General features: G+C 43.7%; 1 protein-coding gene and 1 long non-coding RNA gene across 8 annotated transcripts in view; one reads left to right on the top strand and one right to left on the bottom strand.

Moving 5' to 3' along the window:
• The window catches only part of MAP3K5 (mitogen-activated protein kinase kinase kinase 5), a 193,967-nt gene that overhangs the window by 163,635 nt on the left and 14,553 nt on the right, over positions 1-15,779 (top strand). For 2 of the 4 annotated variants that reach the window (XR_012378591.1, XM_025865908.1), the window contains exons 22-25: positions 1,493-1,670; positions 1,761-1,929; positions 7,678-7,863; positions 10,896-11,001. Coding sequence is in view for 3 of the 4 variants with exons in the window: in XM_025865908.1 (XP_025721693.1) it covers positions 1,493-1,670; positions 1,761-1,929; positions 7,678-7,863; positions 10,896-11,001 (639 nt within the window). In the remaining variant the exon portion in view is untranslated. Of the gene's footprint in view, positions 1-1,492; positions 1,671-1,760; positions 1,930-7,677; positions 7,864-10,573; positions 10,781-10,895; positions 11,002-15,779 lie in introns of those variants that run through there. The other 2 variants (XM_073893975.1, XM_073893974.1) reach the window with 2 other exon arrangements.
• On the bottom strand, positions 1,901-5,965 carry LOC141372998 (uncharacterized). Of its 4 annotated transcripts, none has more exons than XR_012378592.1 (7): positions 5,835-5,965; positions 4,749-4,819; positions 3,943-4,037; positions 3,107-3,305; positions 2,519-2,685; positions 2,218-2,403; positions 1,901-2,057 (listed from the first exon to the last, which is right to left on the bottom strand). It is a non-coding gene; the product is annotated as an uncharacterized lncRNA (long non-coding RNA). The 4 variants fall into 4 exon arrangements; XR_012378595.1 differs by having other exon boundaries at positions 3,180-3,305; XR_012378593.1 differs by having other exon boundaries at positions 3,943-4,002.

The following is a 15,779-nucleotide window of genomic DNA, read 5'->3' as shown; positions in this document are numbered from 1 at the left end:
AGAAGAATAGAATGGTCCTACATGACGTCTTTGATATAACCAAGGGGTAGGACGTGTCCTACCTGCAAGAGTCTATGATTAAGGAAGCTCCTAGATAATGGCTAACAAAACTCTTTTTCTAAGACTCAGCAGCTTGGAAAAGCTTCCCAGTGGTAGGTGTGGTCAGGCAATCCATTTTCAGAGAAATGTCACTTCCTGCTATGTAATGGGATTTTTTTTTTTTTTAATCTTCTGGATCATCACTAAGTGTGTTATTAGGTAAATCAAGTTCTTGGTAATATGGTGTTACTGCCTGTTGAGTATTTACTTGTGAAAAATATTTTTAATAACATATTTTTCTGCTTACAAAAATAATACTTTTTTATTGTAGAAGGTTTGGAAATTTTGGAAAAGTGAAAGAAAATCACAATCACCCCAAATCACATCTTCTAGAAATAACTACCATTCATAATATGGTATATTTTCTTCCAAGTATATAAATAATATATAATAAAACATATCTATATATGTGGAATCATAAGGGAGAGAATCCATAGATAGTTGGAGGAAGGGGTGAACAAAAGAAAGGGAAGGTCTGTTTGGCTTTCATATATTTGTAGATCAGATGAGTGCTTCTCAAACATGTCCATCTGTCTGATCAATGTTGATGGCCCGCTGCCTCCGCCCCTCGCAGTTCATCCTTACATTGCTGATTTGCAGTCACCTCGAACAGAGGCAGGAGTCCACTGCTGAATGACCATCCCATGTCTTTGACAAGCCTGGGGCCCTTGTTGATACAGACCTAAGAGATCATGTGGTCTGTTGATTTCCAAAATTTGTATTTAGCAAAGAACCCTTTTTCATATGACTCTTTAAGCAGAACCCCAATACATGACCGACTGAGCATATTTGTTTTAGGCAAAACACGGTTGAAACCTGTGTTCTAGAATCACACAATCCTCACTCACCCCAGCTAGGGCAGCCCCGAGATGCTAAGGAGGACCCTTAAGCCTGTGGGGACCATGGTGAAAAAAATACAAACTTGATCCTTTATTTTATTTTTAAAGATTTCATTTATTTGAGAGAGAGCACAGCAGGGGCAAGGGGAGAGGGAGAAATAGACTCTCCACTGAGCCCAACGTGGGGCTCCATCCCAGGACCCTGAGATCATGACCTGAGCTGAAGGCAGACGCTTAACTGACCGAGCCCCCCAAGCGCCCCAGTGAGGGGATTGGAACCCAGGACCTCTGGGCCTGGTGCTTCTTCCGCTGTTTCGTGGCCCTGAGATACTCCTTCCAGGGCCTGGGAGACCCTTCCGCCATCCACCCCCTGCATGGGTTATATATGGAGCGTGGGATCCCTGACCAGCCTCTTAGCATAATTTCACTAGTCATTGGAGTGAGACACGTCTTGATAACTTGATAACGAATGTTACTGCCTTTGGGTGAGTGTTTAGTATGTGTACATTTTTGAAAGCATTCATGACCATGTCCTCCCGTCTCATGACAAGCAGAGTATCTTCGAAGCATATCCTTGCCTGTGCCAGTCCTGGTCGGGGACACAAGCGGCAGCAGTGAGTACGGCTCTGTTTCTCCCGATGCAGAGTTAAAGGTGGACCCCTTCTCCTTCAAAACGAGAGCCAAGTCCTGCGGAGAAAGAGACGTGAAAGGAATACGGACACTCTTTTTGGGGTAAAGACCTGACCAACTTTGGGTGAAAGAAGTGTGTTGTGTGTCCTTTTAGAAAGGACGGTGTGATTTATGCTGTCTAAATTCTTCCAGCATTCCAGATGAAAATTTTGAAGACCATAGCGCTCCGCCTTCCCCTGAAGAAAAAGATTCTGGATTCTTTATGCTGAGGAAGGACAGTGAGAGACGGGCCACCCTTCATAGGATCCTGACGGAAGACCAAGACAAAGTTGTGAGAAACTTAATGGAATCTTTGGCTCAGGTAAAACCTCTCGTGGATACTTCGTTTCCCAGAGTTGACGTCTCTTACCTCTGTCTTAACCCCTTGGCACTGTCACAAGCGACGTGGAGGCTTGAGGAAGCTGTAGAGTTCTTGATGATGAATCAAACCTACCCAGGAGAGGGAAAAGGGCAAATCCCTGACGTAGAAACCGCATTTTTGAACATAGCTATTTGTAAGTCACAACTTTTTCATGGTGGCCAAGTCCAACTAGCCTGCAAGCTCCTTTTACCCTCCATTCATTTGTTTATTGATTCGATCAACACTTACCCATTGGGCCACGTGACTTCCTAATTCCGATGGTAGCACAAGGCTCCCTGCCAGTCTCCTCTGAGCATTTAGGAAATATTTGCAAACACAACAAGGACCCCCGTGCTCGTGGGGCTACATCCAGACGGACGGAGGGTGCTGGGCGATAACAAGTAAATTATATAGTGTGTCGGGAGGCTGTATGTGCTGTGAAAAGACAACGCTGGTCAAACTCTCACTCCCCGGTATATTCGTTAGCTGGGCCTGCCATAACAGAGTCCCAGCGGCTGAGTAGCTTAAACCACAGAAATTTGTTTCTCACAGTTCTGGAGGCAGAAGGTCTAAGAGCAGGGTGTCGGGGGGTTCGGTTTCTCCTGGGGCCTCTCTCCTTGGCTTGCAGACGGCACTGTCTTGCCCTGTCCTGGCCCAGCCTTTTACCCTTGTGCACCCTGGAGGGTGTCGCTTCCTCTTCCTACAAGAACAGCAGCCCTGTTGGATTAGGGCCCCACTGTTGTGATCACACTCATCCTTAATTACCTCCTAAGACCCTTTCTCCACCTACAATCACATTGGAGGTTAGGGCTTCTACTTGGGGCTAGGGGGCGGGGACACGGTTCGGTCCATAATACCTAGGAAAATATGTTCCCCAGGATCCTGCTTACAGATCCGAGGAAGAATCCCCTCCCCAGTTCTGCCCCAGTACAAATGGGGTTTCCCCCAGCTCCAGGCCTCCAGTGCTGCCTCCTGTGAGCAGACGCTCACGTCTCTTGAGGATATCAGCCTCCACAGACATGCTTGGCCCCCGGGATGACCCCTGTTACTTCCTTTCGGTGGCAAGGGCATCAGGGTCTTGTCTGCTCGGGCTCCCGTGGCCTCCAGCCACCCTCCCTGCCTAGGCCTTCTTTCCTACCTTCTGTCTTGGGAAAACAGCTGCGAAAAGGGTGAGCTAGGGCACCTGGGTGGCTCAGTCGTTGAGCCTCTACCTTCGGCTCAGGTCATGGTTCCAGGGTCCTGGGATCGAGCCCCACATCAGGCTCCTTGCTTGGCCGGGAGTCTGCTTCTCCCTCTCCCGCTCCCCCTGCTTGTGTTCCCTCTCTCGCTCTCTCTCTCTGTCAAATAAATAAAAATAAGATCTTAAAAAAAAAAAAGGTGGATCTAGAGGAGTCGGGTCAAGTTTGTCTCTCAGTCCAGCCTTCTCCCTGTTTTCAGCTGTGCTGGGATATAAACGGGGCAAGACTCTCCTTCTTGGCTCTTGTCTTTATCTTGAGAGCCCCACGAAGTTTCTCCACTGATTCTGTCGCCCTAGCAACTCTCTAATGAGCACCTCTTTTGATCCTGTAGGAAGAGTCAAAGGCCACATGTGTGCCAGCAGGGTCTCTGATATGAGGAGAACTGGGATGAGCACCAGCTACCCTTTCTGGGAAGACCCTGCATGGGTCCTAGAGGAAAGCTGCCTCACCAGTTCCTGGAGGACCAGGAAGTGGGGGCTCCAGGCTGAGGGACAGCCGGGGCTCTGAGCTGGGGTAGGGTGAGCGCCGAGGGTGCTGCACAGGAATGGTGGGAGATGTGGAGGAGACGGGAGCAATTATGAACCTTCAGCTTCCTCTCTTCTCTTTCCTTCTGCTCACTCTGGTCATTCAAGGACCGGGGATCGGATGACATGAAATAAGAAGGGGAACCAAACTTAGATGGAAGGAGCACCTGGGCAGCAGTTGGAGGTCGTACATTCATTCAACAAATACTTACTAAGCATCTGCTGAATGCCAGGCACTCGTCTATGTGCTGTGGACATTACAGTGAACAAAACTGGGGAAAAGAAATATTGCACTGAAGCTGGCATTCTAGCAGAGGAAGAAAAACAATGAATATTAGTAAATATTTAGGAGTAGTAGTGGCATATACAATGACATAGTAGTAATAGCAAACATAGTCAACATATACTAATGATAGCAGACACTCTGTATGGGCCAGGTATTGTTCTTAGTATTTCATGTGTATTGACTCACTCAAGCCTCATGGCAATAGCACTGTAGTAATAGTTCTAGTGTCCTCATTTTGCACACGAGGACACAGAGGCACAGAGAAGTTGAGTAACTTGCCAGGGCCACACAGCCCTAAGCAGTGGAGTCAAGGATTTAGACCCAGATAGTCTGACTTCAGGATCTGTGCTCCTAAGCACCACCCCGCTCTTCTCCCTGGGTGACAGCTCCCAGATGGTGACAAGGGCTGGTGGAAAAAACAGGGGAGAGCTGCTGCTGGCCGTGGAGGAAGGAAAGGAAATCACCGTTAGCTGCTGCGGAGCGAAGGCTTCTCCGAACTGTGGCCGCTAGTGTGAGATGCCTGTTTCAGGTCAGAAACACGCTGGACGCAGGGATTGCCTAAATCTCATAATCATCCCAAGGGACAAGCTCTTCCAGTGCAGAAAGCATTTGCTTGTTTGGGGTTTTTGAAGGTCCGTCCGGCAGGACTGCCTTGCTCATGGTCAGGGTCCCAGCTCTCGGCACCGAGCCTGGCAGGAGACTTCACTTCCATAAGTGGGCTGAAATTCTTACATTTCGCAGTTGGTTAATCCTATTCAGTTGTCTGTGGCTTCCTGGTTTTTTTCAGCACGCCTGAACGTTCTCTATAAAAGGAGAAAGAAAAAACAATCTTAAAAGCAGTCATCAGAGGGCGTGCCTTGGTGCACCAGCACGAAGGGACCAGTGAAGACCAGAAACTGTGGATCAGAATCACATGCTGAATCCCAAATCATCCACTGATAGCAAGGGCCCTTCTGACTGTATCACTAAGGATGCTGTGAATCCCTTGCTGTGACATCACATGGTGGCCTGGTGGGAGAGCAGGTTCCGATCCAGGCTCACTGCTGGCTCTTCCAGCCGATTGAGGCAAGAGAAAGCAATGATCAGGAGCCTGGGCTCAGCCTCAGCTTGCCGCTCTCTGCCCGAGGCCTGGCTTTACCATTTAACAGGCTGTGCGATTTAGGCAAGTTACTTAACGTCTCTGAGGCTGAATTTCCTAATCTATAGATTAGGAATAGAGGAAACGCTGGTATCTACCTCATGGAGTTTCTATAGGGAATAACTGAGATCATGAGCAACTGAGAGACTGATAGAGTGTTTCACAAATGTTAACTATTATTATTGTTGTTGTGACCATTATCAAGCAGGCTAATCATAGTTGTCCGTAATCTCTTAAGTTCTTTTCTACAACTAGATGGAAGTCATTCTTTAAGTAATCCTTTAAGTTTTTTCCACAGCCGGATGGAAGTAATTCTTTTTGTTGTATTAAATATCTCTGGATACATCTTTACATTAAAACCCACCCCCTTTTTTAAGGGGGGAGGGGCCAAGGGAGAGGGAGAGAGAGCATCTCAATCAGGCTCTACACCCAGCGCAGAGCCCGTTGCGGGACTCGATCTCATGACCCTGAGATCATGACCTGAGCTGAAATCAAGAGTTAGGCACTTAACCAACTGAGCCACCCAGGTGTCCAAGCCTACCCCTTTTAAACAAGACCAAAAGTGCAGATGTTGGTCAGGTCCCCAAACCAGCCCACAAAAGCCCTTTGGACCTATAACATCCTTCTGAAGTCCACTCATCATTTCTGAGGAAGTTTAAAGGATAAAGAATAGAGAGTACCTTTGCAGCAGAATCTGGATGGTGCTCTGCTCAGGAGAGGCGCACTGTCAAATGCACCCTTTGGATGCTGAATCAGACTCCCTGACACCGGAGATGCTCATTTGTGTAAGCACGTTCATGCGTGCACGTGGACACACGGATTCGAACAGAAGTAACGGTCATGTAAGTGGATGAACTGCCCCAGACAGAAAACACTTCCAAGCAGACAGCGTTCCTTTGTAGCACAGTGGCCCACACATCAAAAAGCCGGAAGCAACATGTTCGTCTGTTGTGAAAACAAAGCTAATGTCAAAAAAAAGTTTGCTGTTTCAACTGCTGGCAAACATGTAGCTGATTTTTCACTAAGATAAGCTTCCAACTTCTGAATAACTCACATTTTTCTTCTTGAACATATTTTCATGTTATTATGATATTGCCTGTGAATCTTTACTTTGGGTGTAATTTAGTTGGTGGTAAGAAAAGAAACAAAGTTTATAATTATTCCCAGTCTCGTTTTAATTCCCTTAATGACAACTTTCAAGCTTTTCAATATAATCTTGTCTCATGAAAACATAAACATGAGAGGGAGTTCCCAAATGAAACCATACGGAGGGAGAGAACTTGGTGCTACACTGATTGTAATAGAATCCTAGAAACTGTAATTATCACAGCCTGATTGAGGAATTTAATTTTAATGATGCGGTAACAAAATGTACAATAGGAGATAGAAACGAGCATAATAAAAATCTCGTTTCTTAAAGTTAAATGAGGATAAATGACACCCTACCACGTTCCTTACACAAAGTAGAAGAATTCAGCTTGAGAAAGGGAACCCGTTTCAATATTATTATAATATTTTTTTAATTTTTTAAGATTTTTTATTTATTTATTAGAGAGAGAGAGACTGGTAGAGAGAGAGCATGAGAGGGAAGGAGGTCAGAGGGAGAGGCAGACTCCCTGCTGAGCAGGGAGCCCGATGCGGGACTCGATCCTGGGACTCCAGGATCATGACCTGAGCCGAAGGCAGTCGCTTAACCAACTGAGCCACCCAGGCACCCTATTATTATATTTTTAATATATAAACTTGTCCATCGGTTCATTCTTACAACGAATTACCTCATCGGTGCGTAAGGAATTGTTTCTAGGATGGATTCTGAAGTGAGGCGCTTTTGATTGAAAGGCATCAACACACTTTAAAAAGGGCAGTCGAAGTTCTGGGGGCACCTTGGAGGTGGCTTCACGTACCTGACGGAGGTGGGGTCTTATGGAATTCCAGCCACAGTGCCTAGCCGAGCCCCACAGAGACTGAAACTTGTGTGGGATTCTGATTACTTCATGTTCCAGGAGTTTGTACACGCCTTCTTAGCTTCGGCTGCTAATGACCCCCTTGGCGTGCCATTTCTATTTCCGTCCATTTCCTTCTCCTCTCCATGTAGATGGTCGTTCTCAATCCCATTGCTTCTGCTCTCCCTTCCTTACAGCTAGAGGTACTCTTGCTGCTATTTTGTGACTTGTCTCTCTGGGCTGACTTTGAGCTTAAGATCCTATGGCTCATTGCCTGATCTCTCTTTAGTTCGCCATTAAAATTTCTGAGTGGTATTGCCTCAGCCTGTCTGTGTTTGGGGAAAGCTCTGTATATCTGACTAAATCATAGCTATTGGCTGACGTGTGGGGTAGGTATCCTTCCTCCCAAAGTCTGATTATTTCTTGGGTGGTTGGTGGGGCTAGTGGGGCATAGAGTTCCAATATGGCCTTTTCCCATGGCGGGGGCGCTTTGAAGCCCAGTTCCCAACAGGGGCTGTGGCAATGGCAGGTTCATGATGAATGTGTCTAGCACAGATCAACTGACAGGTTTTATTCACAGGGGGCCGAAGAACCTAAACTAAAATGGGAACATATCACAACCCTCACCGCAAGCCTCAGAGAATTTGTGAGATCCACGGACCGAAAAATCATCGCCACCACACTGTCCAAGCTGAAGCTAGAACTTGACTTCGACAGCCACGGCATTAGCCAAGTCCAGGTGGTGCTCTTCAGTTTTCAGGATGCTGTAAGTATGATCTTTTGCCAATGTTTTTCCACAAATGCCCAACCAAAATTGGAAAAACAGGATAAAACATAAGTTCCGTTATCTTTTCTTTCTTTAATAATCCTGCTGACCTCTTTTTTTTCGATGGTAAATAAGTGCGAGCTGGTTGCCTCTCTGTGTGCTTCTAAGGAGCAGATTTGTTGTTATATGTTTGTATCCCCCAAAGTTAGATACCCATGAAATCGAACTCTGTGGGAAATAGCAAAACTAACAAACATCTCCCATGGCTGAACTCTGTTCTTATGAAATCATGTAGCAGGTCACTATTTTGGTGACTTTAGCCACAGAACTCATCTTAGTCGTGCGCTTTCTAATTCTGTATGAGAACTGCCATCTAGTGGTCATCGAGGAAAATGCAACCGTGCAGATTGGAATGATCGCCGCTGAATAAAATCAACACTTTTCTTTTTTCCCCACTTTTTCTCTGGTTTCCATATGCAACACTTTAAACATGTTTGTTTAATACACATTAATTCATCACTGAATGAAAACTAATCCACGAGAGATTGCTAAAGGCTCCGTCCTCTCCAATGGAGTTGCTATGTAACACCAAGTAGAAGCCAGTCTTTCAAAAGCCTGATTCAACCCTGTAGGTGCTCTTCGTGAGTGAGACTTATCTGTGGAACTCTGTACCAGAAAAGCCTGAAGCCACTCCTAGAAGCCCTTCGCAGGATGCGGGAGCCTGAAATAAGAGAGTTCCTGGCAGTGCCTCTGGTGTAAATATGAAAGCACTTTGCACGATGGTATTTAAATTCCCCAAATTAACTCACTGCTAATGTATTTATTTCTCCTCATAGATGTCTTGACAATTGTATTTGGTGCATCAAATGATCCCTGCTTTAAAACCAAACTACAGTCCCTCAAGAGCCACTTGTGTTCTCTGAAACTCTCCGTAAGCCCCTTGGTCCTTGTGCTGTACTGTGGACTGGGACAACACTCCTGACTTGACTGAGGTCATGGATGATGAAAGCAACTGGCAGTGCCTATCACTAATAATTAAATGCTAAAGGCACACTTCACTGCAACTAGGGAAACCTAACCATCTGCAAATAGAATGAAATAATTTGGTGATTTTGCACTTGCCCACACCTTTGGCTTCCAGCCTAGAGGCTGGAAAACAAATTGGCCAGTAGAATTCAGATTGAGAGTAGTTTAGTTGTAACCGTAGGCCTTGAGCCCAGGTCACCCTCTCTCTCTCTCTCTCTCTCACTCACACACACACACACGCACACCTGCTGTTACTCACTCACCATCCAGGATAGGAATGAACCCAAAGAATGTACCCTGTTTAATGAAGAGCTATGGGGAGCGGGTCATAGTTATAGAGGATCCCTCTCCCATCTTCTGTGTGTGACTCATGAGAGAAATGTTCTAGTTTACTAAATGCTATATACCCTACATTAGTCAAATAAGCAGGCAATTCCTTTAAGAAACGAAGGTACAAGAACAAACTCATTCTGAAAGGATTTCCTAGAACGAGTGTGAGCCTAGCAATGGTTCACTTCTTTTTGGGAGCAACTACTATGAGGAATTCTTCAGACCGAGGAATCCTCCTTTCAAAACTGGGGGATTTTGATGAAGATAGACCAAGGGCAGGAATAAGCAACTGGAACTCTCTGGGTGTGGGATTGCAGCTAGGTCACCTCCCTTGCTTCTTCTAAATTCTCTGGTCAGAGCCCAGACCTTTTCTTAGAGGGTTGTGTCGACCAGCAATTTGTGAAGTGATGATAATGGTTATTTTTTTTTAAGATTTCATTTATTTATTTGACAGAGAGAGACGCAGCGAGAGAGGGAACACAAGCAGGGGGAGTGGGAGAGGGAGAAGCAGGCTTCCCGCCGAGCAGGGAGCCCAATGCGGGGCTCGATCCCAGGACCCTGGGATCATGACCTGAGCCAAAGGCAGATGCTTAATGACTGAGCCACCCAGGCACCCCAGTAATGGTTATTTTTAAAAAGATAATGCATATGGCTTATACCAACAATGGGATATTATTCACCCTTGAAAAAGAAGGAAGTTCTGACACATTATACTAAGTGAAATAAGCCCATCACAAAAATACCACGTGATTCCACTTATATGAGAGACCCAGAGGAGTCAAATTCATAGAGATGGAAAGTAGAATGGTGGTCACCAGGGGCTGGGAGCTGAAGGCAGTGGGGAGTTATTGTTTAACGGGTGTAGAGTTTCAGTTTTGCAAGATGAAAAGAATTCTGGAGATGGATGGTGGTGATGGTTGCACAACAGTGTGAACGTACTTAATGCCACTGAACTATATACTTAAAAGTGGTTAAGGTGGCAAATTTTATGGTATGTGTATTTGACCATAATTTTAAAAAAAAAGGTAATGCATGTATCCATTTCAGTGTCTATTTAAATGTGTGAAATAGTATTAGTGACTAAAAAAAGATACCCTTATAACACAGACTTTCAATGTGAACAGCCTTTCTGGAATATTCTAGCAGGTTCCTCCTCTGTTTGCCGAGATATAAACGATGGTGGGAAGGAAGATAAGGCAGGTGCCTTGGCAAGTCTGTAGGTAGCACACACATGCTCATTTCCTCCCTTATCTGCTTTTCCAAGTCACCAGACTAAGCTGAAGCACCTGGTTATATTAAACCTCAGAGTCACAACACTAGAGACCATTGTTTATTTTTATTTCAAACCCCTCAGATTCTTTTTTCCTACTTTACCACCTCCATCGTCCAGTTTGCAGACGCCATGAAAAGTGGAAGTAGCTTGTTCTGAGTCCCAAAGAAGCCACATTTCATTTAACCAGACTGCCTTTGATTTGCTCACATGGGGAATCACCAGACTTTAATTTGAAGTGGCCGTTTTTCATTGTTTCCCAGCAACATAAAGAAATTATTCACAATTCAAGGTGAAGAAACCTTTTAGTTGTTTTTGTTGATAGAATGTCATCCACATGCTTGTGTCATCTAGGTTATTTGCAATTAAACATTAAAGTAGACTAAATGTCACCCTCTTTCTCCAGGTCAATAAAGTTCTTCGGAATCATAATATCAAACCACACTGGATGTTTGCCTTAGACAGTATCATCCGAAAGGCGGTGCAGACAGCCATTACCATTCTGGTTCCAGGTCAGAAATATTTAATTACTTTGCCAATATTTAGTGTTTGACATTTTAAATTACTGTTGATCTCTCATTTATGGGTGGCTTCCTTACTGCCTTTCAGACCAAGTTAGCCCTTTTTTAAAACTGTTTGAAGCCACCAAATAATATTTATCTAGTGCATCTAGTCCACGTGAGGTACACCAAGCCAAATGTTTACTATGGGTGAGGAAGATTGCTTCCTTGTCTTTAAAGAGTGTATTTGGACATGGAGAGAAAGAGAAAATTATGCAGGTGACTGAAATACAGATGTATTTCAATATACTCTTGTGTCATCCTTTACTGGTGGTTCCCAAACCGGCCAGGGCATTGACGGATGTCAGGAGCTCTTTAAAATTATAGCTCTCCAAGCCCCATCGCAGACTGAGTGAGTAAGAATCTGCTGGGAAAAAGCCCAGGAATCTGATTTTAATCCAGCTCCCAGGTCATTTTGATCCACAGCCAGGTTTGGAAATCACTGGTCTAGACAGATCCCAGCTATGTTTGCAGTGAGGTACAAAAGGGGTAGTGTTGATGAAACAGAGTTTTATGGAGTGAGAGATGCATTCATCCTCTGAGGCAAACTTCCAAAGTACTTTTGATAGTGTACTCACTAATAAAAAATTTTAAGCGAAGCTCTTCCATCCTATATGTGTGGGGGGGAGGGTGTGTGTGTGTGTGTGTGTGTGTGTGTGTGTGTGTGTGTGTGTAGAGATGATAGGTAGGTAGATAAACAGATTTAGATACATAAATTAGAAATAGGTTATACTAATTTATACATGTATTATAAAGCAGTCTAAAGTAGAAATTTTTTTTTAGAATTTTTTTTTAAATTTTTTTTAAAGATTTTATTTATTTATTAGAGAGAGAGAATGAGAGAGAGAGAGCACGAGAGGGAAGAGGGTCAGAGGGAGAAGCAGACTCCCCGCCGAGCAGGGAGCCCGATGCGGGACTCGATCCCGGGACTCCAGGACCATGACCTGAGCCGAAGGCAGTGGCTTAACCGACTGAGCCACCCAGGCGCCCTAAAGTAGAAATTTAAAATGACTGGATAATGAAGTATCTTAAGATTTAGGTTATTTACAAATGGTACCACAAACTTAAGTCATCACCAGTCCTTCTGAGTTGTGGAATTCCCTCTCTTCTCTCAGAATGCCTTGTTTGATTTGAGAGTGAGGGTACCCATGTCAAACTTTATATGAAACCTCAGTAAAGATTAATTTATTTCCTTCTTCTGTAAGAAAGAAATATGGGAAGTTCTAATATCCCCGAACATGCTGACGCTCTATGCGGGGCACACCTCCACCCCTCATCCCTCTTGCCCTGTTCCTTTGCATTCTTCAGGTCTCGGTTTAAAAAATGTCTCCTCAGAGTCCTGACCCATCATGAAGTCTAAAGTAGGCTCCACCACTATTCTGTCCCCTTGGATATGGTTTTTTCCCCATTTCTGATGCTTGCTCCACAATTTGAAGCTACCTTTATTTTCTTGTCTCGTGGCTGTTACCCTCACCAGAGGGTAACTGTGTCTGCTTTATTCCATGCTGAGTATATTGTCCAGCACAGTGCCTGTAAAACAGTGGACCCCTGATAAATATTAGTTGAAACAATACATAAATGAGTTTCACCTGATTATAACAAATGAGGGTAGAAAATTTGCATAACTTAGAAAAAATTCTACAGAGGCACTGAAACACGTAATTAGCGGTTGGATGTGAACCTAGGGAAAGTAATGCTAGTGCAAACCTAATGTAATGCTCTAACCAAGGTAACAGATTCTTGTGTTTGGGGGATATATCATTGGGATAAGCTTGGATGTGAGGAATGTACCCTAGAAGGGTTATATATTCAAAAGAGATTAGGGGTGAAATTGGTGAAAAGGATAGGTGTAGGCATAAGTTAAACACAGTAGCAACCTAAATGAGCAAGGGAGAGAGGGACTATACTTTGAAATATTTAAATAGCATATAAATGATCTGTTAATCTAATTTTTAAAACCTTCCTCTAAAAATGAAATACCTAAATGCAATGGATTATATCCTGGAATAGAAAAAAAAAATCAGTGAAAAACTTGTGTAATCTGAATAAAGTCTGTAGTTTAGTTAATAGTATTGTACCACTGTTAATTTCTTAGTTTATATAAGTTATATAAGATGTACTGGGGGAACTGGAAGGTATATGGGAATTCTCTGTATGACCTTTGTGATGTTACTGTAAATGTAATATTCTTCCCAAATCGGAAGTTTAGAAAGCACACTGATCATCATACAGTAGTTGAAACCCTGGTAAGTTTAGGGAGAGTGCAGAGAGGCACATCTTCTGCTCAGGTTGGGGGTCCCGGAGTGGGTGGGGGTAAGCACTGCTTTCACCCCACCCATGTGTGGAACAAGGCATGTTCTTTATGAAGAGGGTTTGCTAAGGAAAGCTATTTGTCCTTCCACTGTGAAATTGGTTTCTTTGAGGCCATTAGGAGTCTCAGATGAAAAACCCAAATTACTGTTTGCAAGCATTTTTTTTTAAGTAGAAAATCACTGGAGAAAGTATCTTTTATATTCCTCCTAGGATAGGGGAAGACCATATGCATTTGTATACCAATATATAAATGATGAAATGTGCGAACAAGAGGAATGGATTTCAAACACTTGAGAGTTCCATCTAATTTCTGAATGTCCCTAAAGATATAATTGAGATTCAAAGAAACTTAAACCTTCAAACAAGCATTAAAAATGCCTGTCTTCATCTTCCCCTGATAAAAATTCCTTCTAGGTGACAAAACACTACAATTAGCCTAGGAAATTTTGAAAGACATGCAAAAGAAAACCACAAATTTAAAAGTATGCCATCAGCAGTGCATACATGTCCTAGGTCTGTCCTCAGAGAGGACCTAGATCTTAGTATCTAAACACCATCCTCCAATAAAAGGAATCAGTGCTCCCTGGAGAGATGGTTGATTCCAGGCCTGGGGCAGGGAAGATACACATGAGCCTAGAACATCCTGTGATGCCAAAAAGAATGGAGGCTTTTTGAAAGGACACTGGAGACCACACCCATTTGAAGGAGTTCCCAAAAATCTAAGCCCAAACAATTTGGACAATAAAATAAAATAATGATAGCCTTGGGTTATAGTACATAGAATAAACTAAGTATCTGTAAATCTATAGTGATATAAATAATTGAATAAATAAGTATATGGAGGAGAAGAGCCAGGTCTTTGTTTTAGAATTCCAGTTAATAAATGTAGAAGGTATGAGGGAAATAGACAATCACCATTAGGCAAACACCACAGTAATAATTATTGCAGGCAAGAAGCATCGATGGCTGCTAAAATTAGTAGGCAAAAGAGTAACGAGAAACAGGATATTTGAATGGCCGCACAGTATCTGCTCACAAGATATTTACTAATCTCAAAGGGAAAACAGTGACTTCACAGTGGAGGAAACTGGCAGACACCTCCTGTACCAAATGATCAAGGTAAGCATCGCTAGGAATAAGACACATCAGCATCCTGTACCTCTGATATGATTCATTTAGTAGTGTACAACATCGCCTTTGTGCTATTCTTGCCAAAAATGCATAGCCTCAACCTCATCGTGACAAGACATTGGTTCATGCCAAACGAGGGTCATAGTACAAAATAACTGACCAATACTCCTCGAAAGTGTAGCTGTCGTGGGAGACAAAGAAATACCTGGGTACTGTCTCAGTCTGGAAGAGACTAAGGAGACATGATAACCAAATGCAGTGTGGGATTCTGGTTCAGAACAATGGCATCAGGGGTGCCTGGGTGGATCAGTCAGTTAAGCATCTGCCTTTGGCTCTGGTCATGATCCTGGGGTCCTGGATCCAGCCCCACATATGGCTCCCTGCTCAGCGGGAAGCCTGCTTCTCCCTCTGCCTGCCACTCCCCCTGCTTGTGTGCTCTCTCTCTCTGTCAAATAAATAAAATCTTAAAATAAAAAAGAACAAGGGCATCAGTGGGAAACCTGGTGAAATTCAACAAGGTCTGTAGATTACTTAGTGGTATGGTAGCAAAGTCAATTTCCCCGGGTTGGGTCCTAGCGCCACAGTTGTATAAGATGTCAAGTTTAGGACAAGCCGCTGAAGGCCATACAGGAACTCTCTGTACCGTTTTTGCAACTGTTTGTTATTCTGCCATTATTTCAAAAATAAAAAGTAAAAAATTAAAAAGTGTTCAATCTTTCTCCCAAAAAGAACACACAGAACACAGAGTACAGTGCAAGCCCCTTAAGAGTTTTTTTTTCCTCCGGCTCTTTTCTCACTTGTCATCAGGAATCAGCCTTGCCCTGATTGGCAACACTGAATATCTGTTGTTACAGTCTGGCTGTGGGTAACCAGATGGGGAAATGCTGAGCATAGAGACCATATTGGCAGTGCCAGGAGAGAATTGATAATGTAGGCATACTGACTACATTAACAATAATTTTTAATGCTAAAGCACTTGATATTATTACCAGTTTGGCTGAACTACTCATGTGCCTGGTGTCCACATTAAACTAAAATGACCAGCATTCTGTACCATCTGAGCTTAAGGCAGGAGTCATACACTGCACTGACAAGGATTGTGATCTTTGGTATCAGAAATACCCTGTGTTAAAGAAGCTTGGTTTGTTTATTTTCCTCTGGGGAAAGAACTAGTTGGGGTGGTGGCTGGGGGTAAGGAAGTGGGAATAGTATTGTTGTTTGATTCCATCTTGCTGTATTGGAAACATGCACCAGCTCTCGATTCTCATACATGGGCCTAAATACTA

This window comes from Callorhinus ursinus, unplaced genomic scaffold, assembly GCF_003265705.2.
Source record: "Callorhinus ursinus isolate GAN/ISIS: 27379988/994484 unplaced genomic scaffold, GSC_fseal_2.0 scaffold6, whole genome shotgun sequence".
NCBI lineage: Eukaryota > Metazoa > Chordata > Mammalia > Carnivora > Otariidae > Callorhinus > Callorhinus ursinus.
The sequence above is the reverse complement of the archived record's forward strand: the minus strand, read 5'-3'. Positions and strand labels throughout refer to the sequence as shown.